Below are 17,464 nucleotides of genomic sequence, written 5' to 3'. Positions count from 1 at the left end.
GCTGGATTAGAGCATTCAAAAAAGTGGGCAAACCATGATCATATTTTCGACTGGACAAACCAAGATCATTTACCCTACTATATTGCCACCAATTTTTTCAACTGTTTCAGTATTTTATTTTTTATCAAAGATAATGTATTCTTTCTCATGTAAGGATTATGTTCTCTGAAGTTTGAGTAGATTCCTTGCCTAGTTTCCACGGCCTTATAAAGGGTTAAGTCAGGGTTGCCTGGTGTATTGAACAGAAATCTGGATATTGGAAAATCATCTGGATTTGTCATCGACCACTTTGAGAACCCCTGGTCTAAATGATTCCAGATGCCGCTGAATTACAAAAATACAACGTTGGAAGAAGGAGGAGCTTGAAAGAGCAACGCAAGCCATTGAGAACGGATTTTTTTGACCACTCACCGAAATTGTTTGAAAATGCTCGAACAACAGTGAAAAAATCCATACAGAATTCGAGATGGTCTCAATCCAATTTTTCCGGTCTGGAATCCGGCCAAGACACCTGGTATCGATCCGAGAACACTGTTACTGATTGTAACATTATCCCAAACTACTCTACATAAACATAAATATGTTTCTTCGATGAAACACACACTGGACCAAATCACCCCGCATCATGTTTTAATGTCCAAAAATCATCTCTTTTATTTTATGATATATTTGGTATAGGAGAAGTGTGTAATACGCACCCCCCTAAGCGAGAATGGATTTATCTTGACCGTGATCTCAAAATTTAAGGTAACAACTACGTCAGTACGTATATTAGTTAACCTTTGTCATCTGTACTCGTTCTGTATTTTAGATAACGAATAACAAAAGTGCTACGAATTTTATTTTGTAAGGCGCCCAAATTCTAAATTTCGAAGCATACGGTGTTAAATGGCCCAGCAGAAGTATAATATTAATTCTCCAGTCCGCGCTCTTGTTTTCCTGCATTCTCTTTGGAATACTATTTCAATGTATCGCTCAACCAAAGACTTCTAAAAATGTACGATATTATTTTGGGAGTCATTTTTATGGTTAAAACGAGCGATTTTGGAGCGCCGGTAAGTCTGTTTAAATTCGTTGAACATGCAGCAAGTTGATAAGCTTTTCATTGTAAGCATTCTATTTAGGATCTTGTATGTAAGTTCATGCAGTTTCTTCAATAAAAAAAAGATGGGTGGGTAATGTCGCGGACATAACCGGAGTGACGTAGGACTATACAAAGGGGACAGCTTTTGTTAAATATATATTTTAAATATATTGTTTTATTTTCTTCTCCTACGTGAATACCTACCTATCTACCTGAAAAATGGATTAGTTTACTGTTTACTCTTTATGAATATATTGATGGTTCTGAAAAGAACCTTTGGTGTTGTGTTTTTGTTATCACTCGATATTCCCATCTTGTTCGGTTAAACCTTCCTGTTTAGCTATTGCGTTTGCCACTCGCCACAGCTTTCACAGTTGGTAAATTTCTTCCCATCCAGCTTTGTGACATGTTGTACAGTAAATTACATTCAATGCGACGTGCCGAAGCACCACTCAGTGTCGCATTGGAGGCGATTTTAACCTGTAATTGAACATTTGCGATGACAGTGGTACAGTGTCGACTTTCAATGTGGGGTCATAATTTGGACCCCGAACTCTATGTTTACAAAAATGTCCAACTAAATATGTCGCATTACATGTCCGTCCAATTAGCTAAATGTCAAACTAATTGTAAATTACTGTACTTTCAATCTGGAAACAATTTAAGAATTGGTGAAAATTGAATAATCAGGAAAGTCCCCAACTATCAATAAGCTCAGAACAACTGCCAAATTCACATACTCATCAGATCCTGGCAAACAAATGATGAAAAAATCAATTTGTGTTTTATTATTATTTTGGATAATGTTTTAGAAAGCATTGAACTGTATTTCCTAAACTCTTTTTTGGAAGGTTTAATGGCCCTGAGAAGCGCCTTGTTTTATGGAATGGTTCCAATTTAGAAAACTTAGTACTCGTGGTTTTGAAAAAAAAAACATTTCGAACGCCCTCGATCCCGCCTTGTTCTGGATTTGCCACCAAAGCAGTTTGTATAAAGAACAAACTTTTTTCTTCTGCTACCTGATGCCGTTTTGCGATTGCGTTTGCCACTCGCCACTCGCTGCAACTGCCTGTTGTCTTGATGTCCACCGAACCGAATGTGTTCTGTTCCGAATGCGGATTTTCTTATCGTCGCGAGCAGCTTTGCCAGCTAACTCGATCACTTCGGCGGCCGAAACTATATAACGCCGGCTAGGTGGACTGGTGCACTGGTACTAACGCGCTCGGCCTAGCTACCCTTGCGGGGAACTCCAGATCAACACAGTTCGAGCGGGATTTTGCCTTTCCCTTCACTTTTCCTCCTTTACCATGTCCAGACATGGCTGCTTGGGTTGGTTTGTTGATGTGTTGTGATGCGAACCGATGTGGTGTACGGTTTGAATGAGAATGATCGTTACGGAAGGAAGGAAGGTATTGTATTATAGAGATTTTAAACTTTTGCAGTTCATTCGTCTCTAGCCTTGAGAAAGGCCCTTTGAAAACTCTACTCTATTCTACTCCAGCGCTACCACCTCCGCCCTCTTGCCTTGAGAAAGGCACTCGATCCCTCGCCGTCCAGCCCGTCCAGCAACGGTGTTGTCCAGTCGGTGTCCACACAAAGAATCTGTGTGATCGTTACGGCAGCGGAGCGGGGATTTTTAAGCTGACTGGCTGGCTCGAGAATTACGCATGTGTGAGACTGCGACCAATGTTTCGTTTATTTTTTTCTTTTTCCTTTCCAATCGTGCTTCATTCTATTTCGCTGCTGCTCTGGTTGCCCGTTTTGGTCGGTACGATTTGAGGAGCACAAAATGGTCCAATCAAAAATGGGCACATAGTGCATTTTGACAATGCTTGATATTTCACAATTATTCAATTATTTATCTCAAGAAAAATGAAATGTTATTCGTTATGATAGATGCGTAGATATATTTCCTATCAATTGATGCTAAAACCTTTGCGATCTATTGAGAAATGCTCGAGTTATAAGCGTTCCAAATCTTGCATTTTTTCCTACTTGTTCAGTGCCTAGATTTCCATTTCACCCCCTATATCTTCCGGTTAGACGTAGTCCTACGTCAAAAAGGTGTATTTGATGAAAAATCAAATTTTATATTTTTCCTTTGTAAGTTTATAGATTTTATTTCGCTGCACTAGAGATATTGTTGCCCAGTGTATTGAACAGAAATCTGGATGTTAGAAAATCATAAGTCTAGATTTGTCTGGGTTTTCGTCGACATTTTTTATATTTATTGCGAATATTATTGAACGTTTTCACTAGAACGTTGTTTGATGTTTGTATGTTTTTCTTCTCATATATCGACGCTTTATACTTAAACTTAATGGTTGCAGATATTTGCACCAAACTACACTTTCTTCGATATTCAGTACATTTTTTGGAATAAATTTTCTTAATTGCGGGAATGGCGTTTCACCACCACGGGTAGTTGTGGCTAGAACTTTACCCCAAAACATGACTATATTGGTTCGTTCATCTGAAGAATAGTACGAGATATCAATATTGTGCCGCTCTCTGAATTCCTCATCAATTGGCTGAATCATTTCTCTGAGAACCAGATTGAGAAAATTTACAGTAAGCGGTAGAATGGTTTGATATTTTCTTCTAATGACATTGGACGAGTACATCATGGTCAGATTTATCATAACCGAAGTTGATGTTGATACATTAGCCTTAAATTCGTTAAGCCGATCAATAGATATTTTTCCATCCCTTACGTTCTTACGTTCTAGGATCCGTTTCTGTAACTAATACAGGTCATAAATACAATCATTCACGAACAGTATACCATCATTCCAATGACTAGTTCTGGCTACTAAGGGTGCATGACACTGTTTAACTGAAGCCAAATATTTTACTCTTTTTGACAGATAAAATTTTATCAACGTGTACTGATTAAATATACACTCGACAAAAAAAATTATAGGAACAGAGTGCGAAGTTGGATATTTCAAGTTATTTTTGACATGCTGTAACTTCGTGAAAAATCAACGCATATCGATGAGATGTACATCATTTCGAAGCTACAAATTTCAGGTATTGGAATATTTTTTTTACGTTCATGTTTCTATCTTGGCGGCCAAGACACCTGGTATTGGTCCGAGAACACTGTTACTGATTGTAACATTATCCCAAAATACTTTACATAAACATAAGTATGTTTTTTTCGATGAAACGCACACTGGACCAAATCACCACGCATCAAATTTTAATGTCCAAAAATCATCTCTTTTATTTTATGATATATTAGGCTGTCAAAGAAGTCCTGCGGTATTTTTTTTTTTTGAATATTCATTTGTTCATAAAATTAGTTACAATCATCTGTTTTAAGTCAAATATGCGCCGTTTTGTTCGATGACTTGTTCCCAACGAGATGCCAACTTTATAATACCCCTGTTATAGAAGCTCGCTTCCTTATTGGCCAAAAACTCGGATAGCCAATTTTCACAGGCCTCTTTTGTGGCTAACTTCTGACTACCTAGCTCGTTCGCCATGGACAAAAACAGGTGGTAGTCACTTGGTGCAAGGTCCGGACTATACGGCGGATGCAAAAGAACCTCCCATCCGAGCTCCCGGAGCTTCTGGCGCGTCACCAAAGAAGTGTGTAGCCTGGCGTTGTCCTGATGGAAGACAATGCGGCCTCTGTTTATCAAAGATGGCCTCTTCTTCATGAGTGCTACCTTCAAGCGGTCCAGTTGTTGGCAGTACAGGTCCGAATTGAGCGTTTGGCCATAGGGAAGCAGCTCATATTAGATTATTCCTTGACAATCCCACCAACCACACAGCAGAACCTTCCTGCCCGTTAATGAGGGCTTGGCCACCGTCTGAGCCGCTTCAGCGGGCTTCGACCACGACCGTTTGCGCTTCACGTTGTCGTAAGTGACCCACTTTTCATCGCCAGCCACCATTCGCTTCAGAAACGGGTCGATTTTGTTGCGATTCAGCAGCGATTCACATGCGTCGATACGGTCAAAGATGTTTTTTTGCGTCAACGTGTGTGGCACCCATACATCGAGCTTCTTTGTGAATCCAAGCTTCTTCAAATGGTTAATAACGGTTTGATGACTTATCTCCAGCTCTTGGCCGATGCAACGGCTGCTACTATGCCGGTCTTTCTCGGCTAATTCAGCGATTTTGTCGCAATTTTCGACGACAGGCCTTCCGGAGCGTGGCGCATCTTCGACGACCTCTACACCAGAACGAAAACGTTGAAACCATCGTTGTGCGGTGGAAATGGAAACTGTATCGGGTCCATAAACTGCACAAATTTTATTGGCAGCTTGAGATGCATTTTTGCCTTTGTCATAGTAGTACTGTAAAATATGTCGGATTTTCTCTTTATTTTGCTCCATATTTGCGACACTATAAGTCACGAACGACTTAACCAAACAAAACACTGTCAAGCACTATATTATAGCGCGCAAAAATACCTTTCCAACAAGCTATAGTATGACTCGATACAATGAATACAACTAGAACTACGCGCTTACAATGACACCTCGCGGAAATACCGCAGGACTTTTTTGACACCCTAATATTTGGTAATTTGAAGCTTGATATTATGATCAAACATTATTGATTGAGAGAAAACAAGTGTAGCTCAGTATACAATATGACATTTTTTATTTGGACCGTATTGGTTTGGACGAACGAGAGCATTGACTCGATCGAACTCATCGCTGCTAGCAATAAAATGATCGATATGATTCCCCCATGTGAAACACAATTTTCCGCACAATGTGGAAATTACCGTAGAAATATTTCCTATCATTTGATGCGAACATCTTTCCGATCTATTAAGGAATGTTCGAGTTATAAGCATTCGAAATATTTCATTTTTTCCTGCATGTTCTGTGTTTAGGTTTTCATTTCACCCCCCATATACTCCGGTTAGACGTAGTCCCACGTCAAAATTATATGAATAGCCTATATAATTACATTGGAGTCGCGTTTTACGCGGGGGATACGTGCCGCGTAAACAAAAACCGCGTAAAAGAAAACCGCGTAAATTCCAAAATCCGCGTAAAAAAAACCGCGTAAAAATAAACCAGGTAATTTTTAAAATCTATTTAAAAATCTAACAAACAGTGAATTATTAGTTTAAAATGCAACCCATATTCTAACAATTGATTACCTGAATTCTTTGCATGCTACAATCATGTTATCTGTACATTCTTTTATTTCTCAGCTACTAATTAGTGATACAATACAAACTAATTTCGTGAAAAGTCACATCAGTTAGCATATTGAATTTTACGTATCAACCGTGTAAATTTCAAAATCCGCGTAAGAAAAACCGCGTGAATTCCGAAATCCGCGTAAATTCCATAATCCTCGTAAAAGTAAACCGTGTAAATTCCAAAAACCGCGTAAAAAAAGCCGCGTGAAATAAAACCGCGTATAAAAAAACCGCGTGAAAAGCGACTTCAGTGTACCAACAAGTGACCCATACATCGGAAGAAGGGCACTGCTACTGGGAAAAAGTTTTCCTAGCATAAACTTTTTCATATTTTCTTCGAAAAATTACTATTGATGTTTATTTAACTCGTGACAGTTTAGTGTGTAAATTATCACGATTGACATATTCTGCAAACTTTTTCCATCTCACAGCACATCAAGAACTTGATAAACGCGAGTATACACAAACAAAAATGTTACGTAAAATATTTTCTCAATAATCTCCATACGAAAATGCCATATATTCCATAAACTGTAAAATATAGAAAGTTAACGTCCTCGACAAAAGTTCATGATATTCTTAGATCTGAGAAAAATAATTCAATTTCTATTTTTTTTTGTTGGTTATTGTATGGGCTATTCAAATATTTTTTAGAGTTTGAAAAAAAAGCTTTTGAGAAAAATGAATTTATTTATTTTAAACAATTTTTACAAGTGTAATTTTTTAAATTCATTTGAATATCTAGATAAAAATTTTAACAATTTCCTTTATTTTATTCTTAGACCAAAATTTTGTAGATCTTATTATTTTTGAGTTGGATTTTTTTTTTAATTTAAGAAATTTACTTAGACCTTTTTCAAGCAGTTTGTTGGAGGTTTCAAGTATGCAATGTGGCTCAAATGGCCAATGATTATACACCCACAAAGTTGCCCTGCAATCTGAGATGGTGCTGCCAATGGCTAGTCAAGTCGACATGAAATTCGACCTAAACGAACAGTGATTTTATTGAAAAAAGTTTAGCCGTGAATAGTCGGCATTATGGCTGAAAAATAGTCATAGAAATGCTCTGATTGAAATCAATCTCTCTGTCACTCTGAATGGAGCATTGAAATTAATCTTGGTTTCCTTTCAATCTTCATTTATGTTTTCTATGATTTAGCTAGCTCAACCAGAATACTCGTAAATTCATCTTCTCAACTGATAATTATAACGAGATTTTTCTGTGTTGTGGCGGATCTCATTGCAGAGTCAGGTTGACACGTTACACCCTGGGTTGAATGTAGGGCCTGAAGTATCGGCTGGAATTAGGCTTAGGTTTGCTCAGCTGTCTGGTCTCGAAAATGACCGCATTAGCAGATCGTTGTCGGGTATCTAGTAAAGCGGAAATTCCCTAGTAAATTCAAGGCTAATGCTGACATAGGTATTGGGTTCAATTCCCGATCGGTCTAGGGTCTTCCCGGGTTGGAAATTCCCTCGACATGCCATGGAATAAATAGGTCCAGATGATGATTTGAGTTGTTCTTTCGAATGGGAATCTATGCCTATGACATAAACAGTCTGTTTTTTCATCAATTTCTTCATAATAATTATCAACAAGAGAACTCGTTCAGCTCAAGCTTTTGTAAGGGTACCATCATCATGATTTCATATTTTAAAATATTGTCTTCTGTGTTTGTGTATTTATTTTTTTAATTTTATTTTGTATTATTTCAAGACTTTGATGATGATGGTATTGATTGATTTTGTTTGTATTTCATTTTTAGTTTTTAAATTAATTAAAAAAATAAAATAATTGTGAAGTCTGCAATAGTTTGAGCCGCGCGCGTTGACAGACATAAAAATACGTTAGATCGAACATAAGCAAAAGCAGTTTTTCGCGGAAAAATTAAAGCATTCCAAGGGGTATAATGTGAAAACCAGAGGGAAGCTAGGGATAGCACAACCGGAATACTCGTAAATTCATCTTCTTGACAGATAATTACATCGAGATTTTTCTGTGTTGTGGCAGATCTCATTGCAGATTCTGGTTGATACGTTTATACTCCAGGTTGAATGTAGGGCCTGAAGTATTGGTTGGAATTAGGCTTAGGTTTGCTCAGCTGTCTGGTCTCGATCACATTTGCAGAATGTTGTCGGGTATCTAGTGAAGCGGGAATTCCTTCGTAAATTCAAGGCTAATGCTGACATAGGGATTGGGTTTAATTCCTGATCGGTCAAGGATTTTTTCGGTTGGAAATTTTCTTGACATGCCTTCAGATAAGTAATGAGCCTGAAGTATCGGCTAGAGTTAGGCTTGGGTTTGCTCAGCTGCTTGAACTCGGAAACGATCGCACCGTGGCCGGGGATCTAATAAAGCGGGAGTTTCCTTGTAAATTCGTGGCTAATACTGACATAGGTATTGGGTCAATTCCTGATCGGTCTAGGGTCTTCCCGGGTTGGAAATTCCCTCGACATGCCATGGAATAAATACGTTCATATAATGGCTTGAATTTGTCTTTCGATTAGTAATCTATGCCTGCGAGATAACCAGTCCGTTTTCTTTTCAATTTAGCTTGCCTACTGTTAGTTGATGAAAAAATGTAAATACCGTAATATAATGATTATCAATAAGATAACTCGTTCCGCTCAAACCTTTGCAGGGGAAAGAAGTGGGACCATCATCATTTTAAAAAAAGAAAAAAAAGGATGCAAATGTCCCTTGAGTTCCTTATCTAGGAAATGTTTTACAAGTTCAAGTTTAAGAGCATAGTATTTGGGGCAAGGAGAGAAGATATAGATGATCAGATCTAATCTTTGGCAATTTGAATACCTGATCTGACACTAACGCAAAAAGAACCGTGCTTTTGTTGGTTTCTTCCCTGCTTCCACCGATGCCGTTTGAGACTGGGAATCCTTCCCCACTAACCTAACAAGTAGGCTCACTCAATCCACAGCAGTAGCGCTTCGACTTGACATGCGACACGATATGGGATTGCGAGAATGGAGTCCTGAATCGTTTTGCTGTATTAAAATTTATTAACAAAAACAAATTTCGATGTCCTTGCTACCGGAAAAATCTGGCCTCACTCTTGTCCTTCTTCGCTAGGAACCACAACGATGAGCTTTTCATGATCCATAATTCAACGCACCGATAGAGGAACCAGGAGAGTTCTTGGGGTTTTTTCGAATCACTTTAAATCACCAGAAATGTATTTTTGCATAGTTTCACGTGGTTCCATCTCTGAACTGATTTTCCAAGCGATCCTCGGGATGTATATCATATATCGTTATTCACTCAACTGTTCGATAACCAATCCACAACTCGACGACGACGACGCCCGATTGGTATCGAGAACGGCAACGATATCATTTCAAGTTCACAGTCACTTGATAACTGAACTCTTTGACACCATCTCGGCAACATATACCCGCTCCATCTCACGACGCCATGATCACCGAGATGACGTCGGCGATCGCGTAGCGAAAACGATGCGATGCTTAAATGTTCTTGTTTTGATGTTTGGCCCCAGCCCCCCTTTTCGCCACGGTCACTATCGATAAAAATACTTGGTGGCGCTATCCCGATGATCGCTGGAAAAATAATCATTTTCTTTCATCGTGAGCACGAGCCACGATCAACCGTCCTGTTGTCCTGTTGGGAAGGCGCAATATTGCAGCGTCATTCGGCTGGTGCCGATCTTCGATCCCGGTCATAAATTCAATAATTTGGTGTCATCAGTCGAATATCGAACCTAAATCAGAATTCGACCTCTTTCGCCGCGCCACCCGGCAATAAAACAAAAACCGCCCATGAGCACACTTGCTTTGAACTCGTAAAATATCGTCACCATCGTTCAATCAATTTCAATCAATTAGATATCGCGCGGCGCAGGTTTTGAGCGATGCATAATTGACCGGAGTCGCTGGGCCCAGACCACAGACAATTGGCCGGTATATCTTGCACCTTCGGCGCAACCGTCCCGACTCCAGGTGCAACCGAAGCTGTTTGTCTGTAACGTTTACACCCCGCCAAGGTTTCCGAATACATTTGCATCACAACAATTGGGAAGTGGAATCGTGCTGCTCAAAAATTGTCCCAAACGTTGTGAACCTGTCACGCGTAATCAATCGTTACAGAAGGGATACGCAACATATATTGTAGCGACATCAATAGTTAGCGATAAACAAATATCAGTGTCAGAACTCGAAGCACTTATTTTTTAGTTTTCGCCACAATGGTGTGATTGTTTCGAATGTTCATGTTCGTGAAAACAAATGATTAATTTCCTGTTCAAACGTTGGAGGATATTTGGAAATTTTATTATCATATATGCTCGTTATCAGCGCAGAATACGCCGATAAGAGATCGATATTAGGTGGCATCGTGTCGATAAAAAAAAGTCACACGCATGTTGACACTGAACCCTTGTCAAACTTACCATTTTGTCCAAGTTTAAAACACTGCCATGATTACGATGATTTGTTATACTCTAAACACAGATTGCTGTTTATGGAAAACCACTCTAGTTCTAGCAAAGCTTCCGCGTCGAAATTTGTGTTATTTTTTTTCACGCCGCATAAATGTAAACAATGAAAACCATTCACAACAAGCTCCGCCATGTGAGCATCGACAAACTGTCATTTCATTGCAGTGCACTATGATTTAAACCACACGATAATAAGCGGCTAACACGCGCCCCTTTGAACACATCTCGAACACTCAATCGACTATTGCTGCTAAAGTGATAATGAAACCGAAACCCCAATGTGATACCCCACCTATGCAAAGTTCAGAACTTGCTATCTCAACCGGAGAGGAGTGGCGCAAGAAAAAAAAGTGATGTAAGTATGCGTTTTCGATTAAGTTCCGATTTGATGAAAAGTGTAATGTCGCGCAAAAGGGGGAGGAAGCGCGAGCAAAACGAACGAATCAAAACAAATGTTGGTGGCGGCACTTTTGGGCGCCCACCGAGACTCAAGTCGAAATCGTTGCACGAGTTGGTATCACGATGCGTTCTCCATCGCGCGCTGCGCGTGTTTAGACACTTGAGAACGGAGCCCAGTTTCATCTATTTCAAATGGCACTCAATGAACGGTTCCCTTGAAGCACTCATTTTGTCATCCGTTAGATGTGGAAAAGATACACTCTGTCCAACTTCTATAAGACCAGCTGATGATCTTCTGCTTTGTGTCATTGTAAACAAACAACGTCTCAATTTATATCCAGGTGTATTGGTATTGGTAACTACCATACACTGCATGATTTTCATATGTGTGTGTGCAAGCGCTGTGAGTAAGCAAATGTTTTGTTTTGACGTGGGACTACGTCTAACCGGAGTATATGGGGGGTAAAATGAAAACCTAAACACAGAACATGCAGGAGAAAATGAAAGATTCCGAATGCTTATAACTCGAACATTTCTTACTGGATCGGAAAGACGTTTGCATCAATTGATAGGGAATATTTCTACGCATCCATCGCAATTAATAAAATGTTATTTTTCATTAGATAAACAATTGAATAACTGTAAAATGTTAAGCGTTATCTAAACGCCCTAACTGCCTCGTTTTGATTGGCCCAATTTACGGCTTCCCCAACACAGCCATCATAACCAAGCAGCCTTGGGGAAATCGGCATTGCAAATACATGAAAGTCGGGGATATTTTTGTTCCGACTGAAATATGTTTCCCTAACACAGACTTCTAATCCATGGAGCGTTGGGAAATTGGCATTGCAAGTTCATGTAAGCCGGGGGTATTTTTGTTCCGACTGAAATGTGTTTCCCCGACACAGACTTCAGAATCAAGGTGTCTGGGGGAGTTGGCATTGCAAATTCATGCAAGTCGGGGGTATTTTTGTTCCGACCGGAATGTATTTCCCTAACACAGACAGAAATAACGTAAGTTGGAGGCATTTTTCTTCCAACTGAAATGTGTTCCCCTAACACAGACTTCAAAATCATTAAGCGTGGGAAAACTGGCATTGCTAATTCATGCAAGTCGGGGGTATTTTTGTTCCGATTGAAATGTGTTTACCCAATATACGTACTATGGTACTCGCTTATCTTTGTGCAGACTAAAATATGTTTCCTTTAAACTGTCTCCTAAACTTAGGAACCTGGGAAAATCGTGCAGACATTAGAGGTGAATGAACTTTCCAGTTTAATGCAAGCAAAATTCGTATTTGCTGCTCACTGAATTTCCACGCATACCATTTGATGATTAGGCAAAATATTGATAACCATTTGCTGCGATAACGTCTATCGATTAAACAATATGCGTTCGACGTACATGTCAAAATCGAAACTGAGTACCAGAAGTTCATCAATTCATGCAAATCCGCTGTTCGAAGAAGTACGTACACTTGAGAGATGCACCTTCAGAGTGAAATGTAAAATAAAATAATCGTTTGAAAATTCTTCCGTTCACATATTTTGTCCTAGGCATCAAACCAAACGTAAAATGACTGTCATTCAATTTACTTGGAACGAAGAACAGAATCTATCACAATGCATGCATGACATTACATGGCATTTATTCAATCTCTTCACTTAAAAAGCAAAGATATTGAATTCAAATAAATTCGGAAATTGTTTTACTCAATCAAAAATTCAATCAATACAAACAAATGATTGCTATGCTAAGGTAGTCCCACGTAAACCTTGCGGTTATATCAAAGATATAACCCACCCATTTTTTTTATGTGTCAAGTTTTTTTTTGTGTATAAGTGCTTTTCTGCCAAAGCAATCTTCATTTATTCGTTGATACTTGTAGCGTAAGGACAATCCTTTTAAGTTGCTACAATTAGTTTAACTGAGCCTCAATTCAATGTTTCTGCTAGATATCGCTTTTAGACTTTTACAATTATAGTTAGAATAAATACAATAATTTCATTGCTGATTCCATGCGTTAAACCATGCCACACATTCGCGACGAAACCTGGGTAAGGAGCGAATAAGCTTAATATCAGCTGGTAAAGGGTGTGTCACATCAAATTGCATCACGGTAAAAACGCTGTAGAAATTCGCCCAGTAGACCGATCCTTTTGAAAATTTTAGACAGTAAAATAAAAACTATTAAACAACTTTTGGCATTTTCTTTTTATTCATACTTCGAGCCCAAGCCCGTATGCTCGCACCTTCCTCTTTACCCCGTCCATAAGGTTCTGTACAACGTCAGGTTGTAGTTTTTTTTGAACAGAAATCCATTTTCTCTTGAAGTCCGCCTCCGATTTGACAACTTTTGGGTTCTTCCGGAAGGCCTGCTTCATAATCGCCCAATATTTCTCTATTGGGCGAAGCTCCGGCGCGTTGGGCGGGTTCATTTCCTTTGGCACGAAGGTGACCCCGTTGGCTTCGTACCACTCCAACACGTCCTTTGAATAGTGGCACGAAGCGAGATCCGGCCAGAAGATGGTCGGGCCCTCGTGCTGCTTCAATAGTGGTAGTAAGCGCTTCTGTAGGCACTCCTTAAGGTAAACCTGCCCGTTTACCGTACCGGTCATCACGAAGGGGGCGCTCCGCTTTCCGCAAGAGCAGATCGCTTGCCACACCATGTACTTTTTGGCAAACTTGGATAGTTTCTGCTTGCGAATCTCCTCCGGAACGCTGAATTTGTCCTCTGCGGAGAAGAACAACAGGCCTGGCAGCTGACGAAAGTCCGCTTTGACGTAGGTTTCGTCGTCCATTACCAGGCAATGCGGCTTCGTCAGCATTCCGGTGTACAGCTTCCGGGCTCGCGTCTTCCCACCATGTTTTGCCTTTCGTCGCGGTTAGGAGCCTTCTGAACCTTGTATGTACGCAGGCCCTCCCGCTGCTTGGTCCGCTGGACGAATGAACTTGACAAATTCAGCTTATTGGCGACATCCCGGACCGAACTTCTCGGATCACGTCTAAACTGCTTAACTACGCGCTTGTGATCTTTTTCACTGACGGAGCATCCATTTTTGCCGTTCTTCACCTTCAAATTCACTGTCATTTCCAATTTCCGCGAAAAGCTTCATGTCGTCAGCATATATGAGTACATTTATACGCTTAATAATAAAGGAAATATCATTAATGTACAAAATGAAAAGAAGAGGGCCAAGATGGGATCCTTGCGGCACTCCCGAAGTGACTTTAATGGGGTTTGAATGGTTGTTTTTGAAACGAACTATTTGTTCGCGTTCTATTAAATATGAGTTAAGCCATTTCAAAAGACTGTGTGCTATTCCTATATTTTTCCAGTTTGAAGATTAATAATGGGATGTCGATTCGATCAAATGCTTTACTAAAGTCCGTATAGACGTCCCGCATTTCAACAAAATGTCCCGCGTAGGATTACGTCCCGCGAAACGAAAATGTCCCGCGATATCAATGTATTTCAATATTACAATTTGATCATGTTGATTTTCTTAAATGGATGAACCTCAAAATAAAACTTTTATTTGTTAGACTGTTCAAGAGCCCTTCCAATGCATTCAACGATTAATACGTTGAGCTGGTTTCAGCGCACCGACAGTGGACTTTTTGTTTAGAAAGTGTCAACAGGAAACGACAGCAATATAATCGGAAAATTGATTTTTATAAAGATTTATTTTTAAGATTTTTATAAAGATTTATAATGATTTTTATAAAAGTCCTCTATTAATCCGCAGGGACCAACGTGAGTCAAACGAAAAGTTCATCTTTGGTCCTCTAGCTCGGTCAGGGCTTCACGTGTTCAATAAGCCGGAAGAACTAGTGTATGCTGGACAGAAAGAGGCAGGGTGGTTTGATGATGTATCGCAAATGAAGCAAATGTTGGCCGGAACCTCAATCATGGCTGATGAAAAGATGTATGTCGACATGTTCTTTTACCTTTCCGTGGCTTTGGCAGTCAGCTATCTCTCCATTTTGGCCATCCGCTTAAAAGTTTTCTATAGGCCGCAGCTGGGGCATGTTGGGAAGGTTGGCGGTCTACACGACAATGTTTATATCCAGCCGATCCATTATCCATTCTCCAGTGATCTTTTGGCATAATGAGCTGATCCCCGTTTCGGCATAAAGACCACATCATCTTCGCAAGTTTCGGCAAGCACTTCGTACTCGTTCCCTGTTCACCATATGACTCGAAAAAAGAGCGGCTTGGACATTCCCTTCTCGTCTGTCTGAGAAGGACCTTCTTCGAGAACTTGATGTGGATGATATATTCGACGTCATCGCTTACCTGGGAAACGTAAAGTACCCGGTCCATGGCCATTTGTTGAATTCTAGCATCAAGCACGTCTCGTCTTCCATTATGAGCACGAAAAGAAGTTTTTCACTTCTTTCGCCGGAAAGAAGTTTTTCACCAGCACCTGAAGCTACTCCTTCTAGGAGAATCTTGGTCATTCGTCGTGAGCAGACGTGTTTTCGGTAGCTCCGTTTTTGCTGTGGAAATATAGCGTTCTCCGGTGAAAAAGTGTGGTTCCACTTACAGGAAATCTACTATTTAAGTAGGAAGTGTCTTTTCCTGCAATAGTGTAGTGTCGTCATGTGGAATTTCATAAAATGATTCCGAATTTCAAGTTTTTTTTTCATGACGAAGACCGCTGATGCAATCATTTGTCGAACCGGTTGAAGCATGTTCGTGCGGTTCTGTATATGTGTTTTACTTCGTGCTAATCAAGGTGCGTGATGGTGTGCGTATCGTAGTGAAACCATATGAGTGAATACCACCATAAGAGAAATTGCAGGAAGTGCAACATGATGATTTGGTGCTGGAGCTAAGTTTTCAATTATTTTCATTCTCATACACATACTACAATACATGTAAATGCAGGGGTTCTGTTGCCATATGGCAGACAAAATACGCTCCATGGATTTGTATCCAGCCGTACATTAACCCTTTCCCGTACAACATCGAGTCTCACTCGTGGGTACTTGCATAACATAGGGCGCTAGAACGCTCAGCAGGCTAGTGAAATCACTTGATGTGTGACGTATTAAATAATACGGGAAGGGGTTAACGAGGTTCTAAGCTTGGGAAAGTTTTTATCGTGGTGCTGTGTTTGTTTTCTTTCAGTGTTTGAATTATAGTTGGCTAGTGGGATGAACTTTGAACGATATAAATATTTTGTACACATGCATCCAAAGATTTCTAAGACACTTTAATAATGATAAGTATATATTCGATTGTCGAAAATTCATACTTGCCTCGAGAAATACATACTTGTTATTGGGATATTATGTTTTAAATTTGTCATTTACGTCTCATATTTTTTGCGTCAATTATTGGAATTCAGTGGCTTGAGTTTTGTTTTGTGTATTGTTCTTTAAATTTTCGTGTTTTAGAGAAGTTTCATCAACTACCTTCTCAGGTTTCCCAGAATTTCAATTCAAAATACGTGCGATGAATAGTAGAATATATAGATGATCCAATGAATTTTACAACTTTTCCTTTTTAGGATACATAAAGATAATCTACGTGGCAGTGTCACATGAGATTTTTGGATTTTCGTTTCGTCGAATGGTCGATAGTTTCCGTTTACATAATCACATCACTTACCACAGTGAATCCTGATTGTTCTTAACTATTCCCACTAACAACTATCCCTTCCATGATAAACGCTAGGGAACCACGCTATAGAGGCGACCCTTCTGGCCTTCGGGCGGCGAATATCATACTAACATTCCTTCCCTTCCCCTGGTGACTGTAAGGACGTGGCCGGCGTCGTTATTGACCATTCAAAGCTCGAATCACCGAGAATTGCACAACGAGAATGATTTGCTAGTCCCAAGCGTCATTCTGTGTGTTCTTTGTGCAATTTGGTTGGTTCAGGTCAATCACGGAGAGCAACTACGAATTGTACAGTATACCCAAGCTCAAGCTCAAGCTCAAGCTCAAGCTCAAGCTCAAGCACCTGAAGCTACTCCTTCTGGGTGATTGCCTGCTGCTCAGATACGGCCGGTCTCGTCTGACGCTTCCGCATAAAAATGCCCAATTGGCCAAATTCTCCTTCACTGTTTGGCCGGTTGTTTCGGTCTCCCGGCTTAAGGAGCGACAGGGAGAGGATGTTGTAAATACCAGATCGGCTATGTTTGGCGGACACAAAGTGTCTCAGGATGTCTAACTTCTTTGCTGTGGGGTGAAGCTGATAGTACAGGGTGGGCCATTTAAAGTGGAAGGATTTGTTTTTGCAATAGCAAAGTAAAGAAGTGGAATTTAATTTTTTTTTTTTTTTGAAATTCATTTATTTTGGTCCAAGGAGATTTGTTCTAACTAC

At 39.9% G+C, this 17,464-nt stretch overlaps 1 protein-coding gene and 1 long non-coding RNA gene across 8 annotated transcripts in view; one reads left to right on the top strand and one right to left on the bottom strand.

Annotated features, from left to right (window-relative positions):
• The window catches only part of LOC129762886 (phospholipid-transporting ATPase IF), a 30,211-nt gene extending 19,227 nt beyond the window's left edge, over positions 1 to 10,984 (bottom strand). Inside the window, exon 1 of one of the 7 annotated variants that reach the window (XM_055761529.1) lies at positions 10,679 to 10,984. In XM_055761529.1, the coding sequence (XP_055617504.1) occupies positions 10,679 to 10,681 (3 nt within the window). In that variant the 5' untranslated portion in view covers positions 10,682 to 10,984. The other 6 variants (XM_055761493.1, XM_055761556.1, XM_055761475.1 and 3 more) reach the window with 6 other exon arrangements.
• Positions 1 to 17,464, top strand: part of LOC129763005 (uncharacterized) — a 143,658-nt gene that overhangs the window by 92,112 nt on the left and 34,082 nt on the right. The gene's annotated exons all lie outside the window — the stretch shown is intronic.

The sequence above is a fragment of the Toxorhynchites rutilus genome, chromosome 1 (assembly GCF_029784135.1).
Source record: "Toxorhynchites rutilus septentrionalis strain SRP chromosome 1, ASM2978413v1, whole genome shotgun sequence".
NCBI classification, from domain to species: domain Eukaryota; kingdom Metazoa; phylum Arthropoda; class Insecta; order Diptera; family Culicidae; genus Toxorhynchites; species Toxorhynchites rutilus.
The sequence above is the reverse complement of the archived record's forward strand: the minus strand, read 5'-3'. Positions and strand labels throughout refer to the sequence as shown.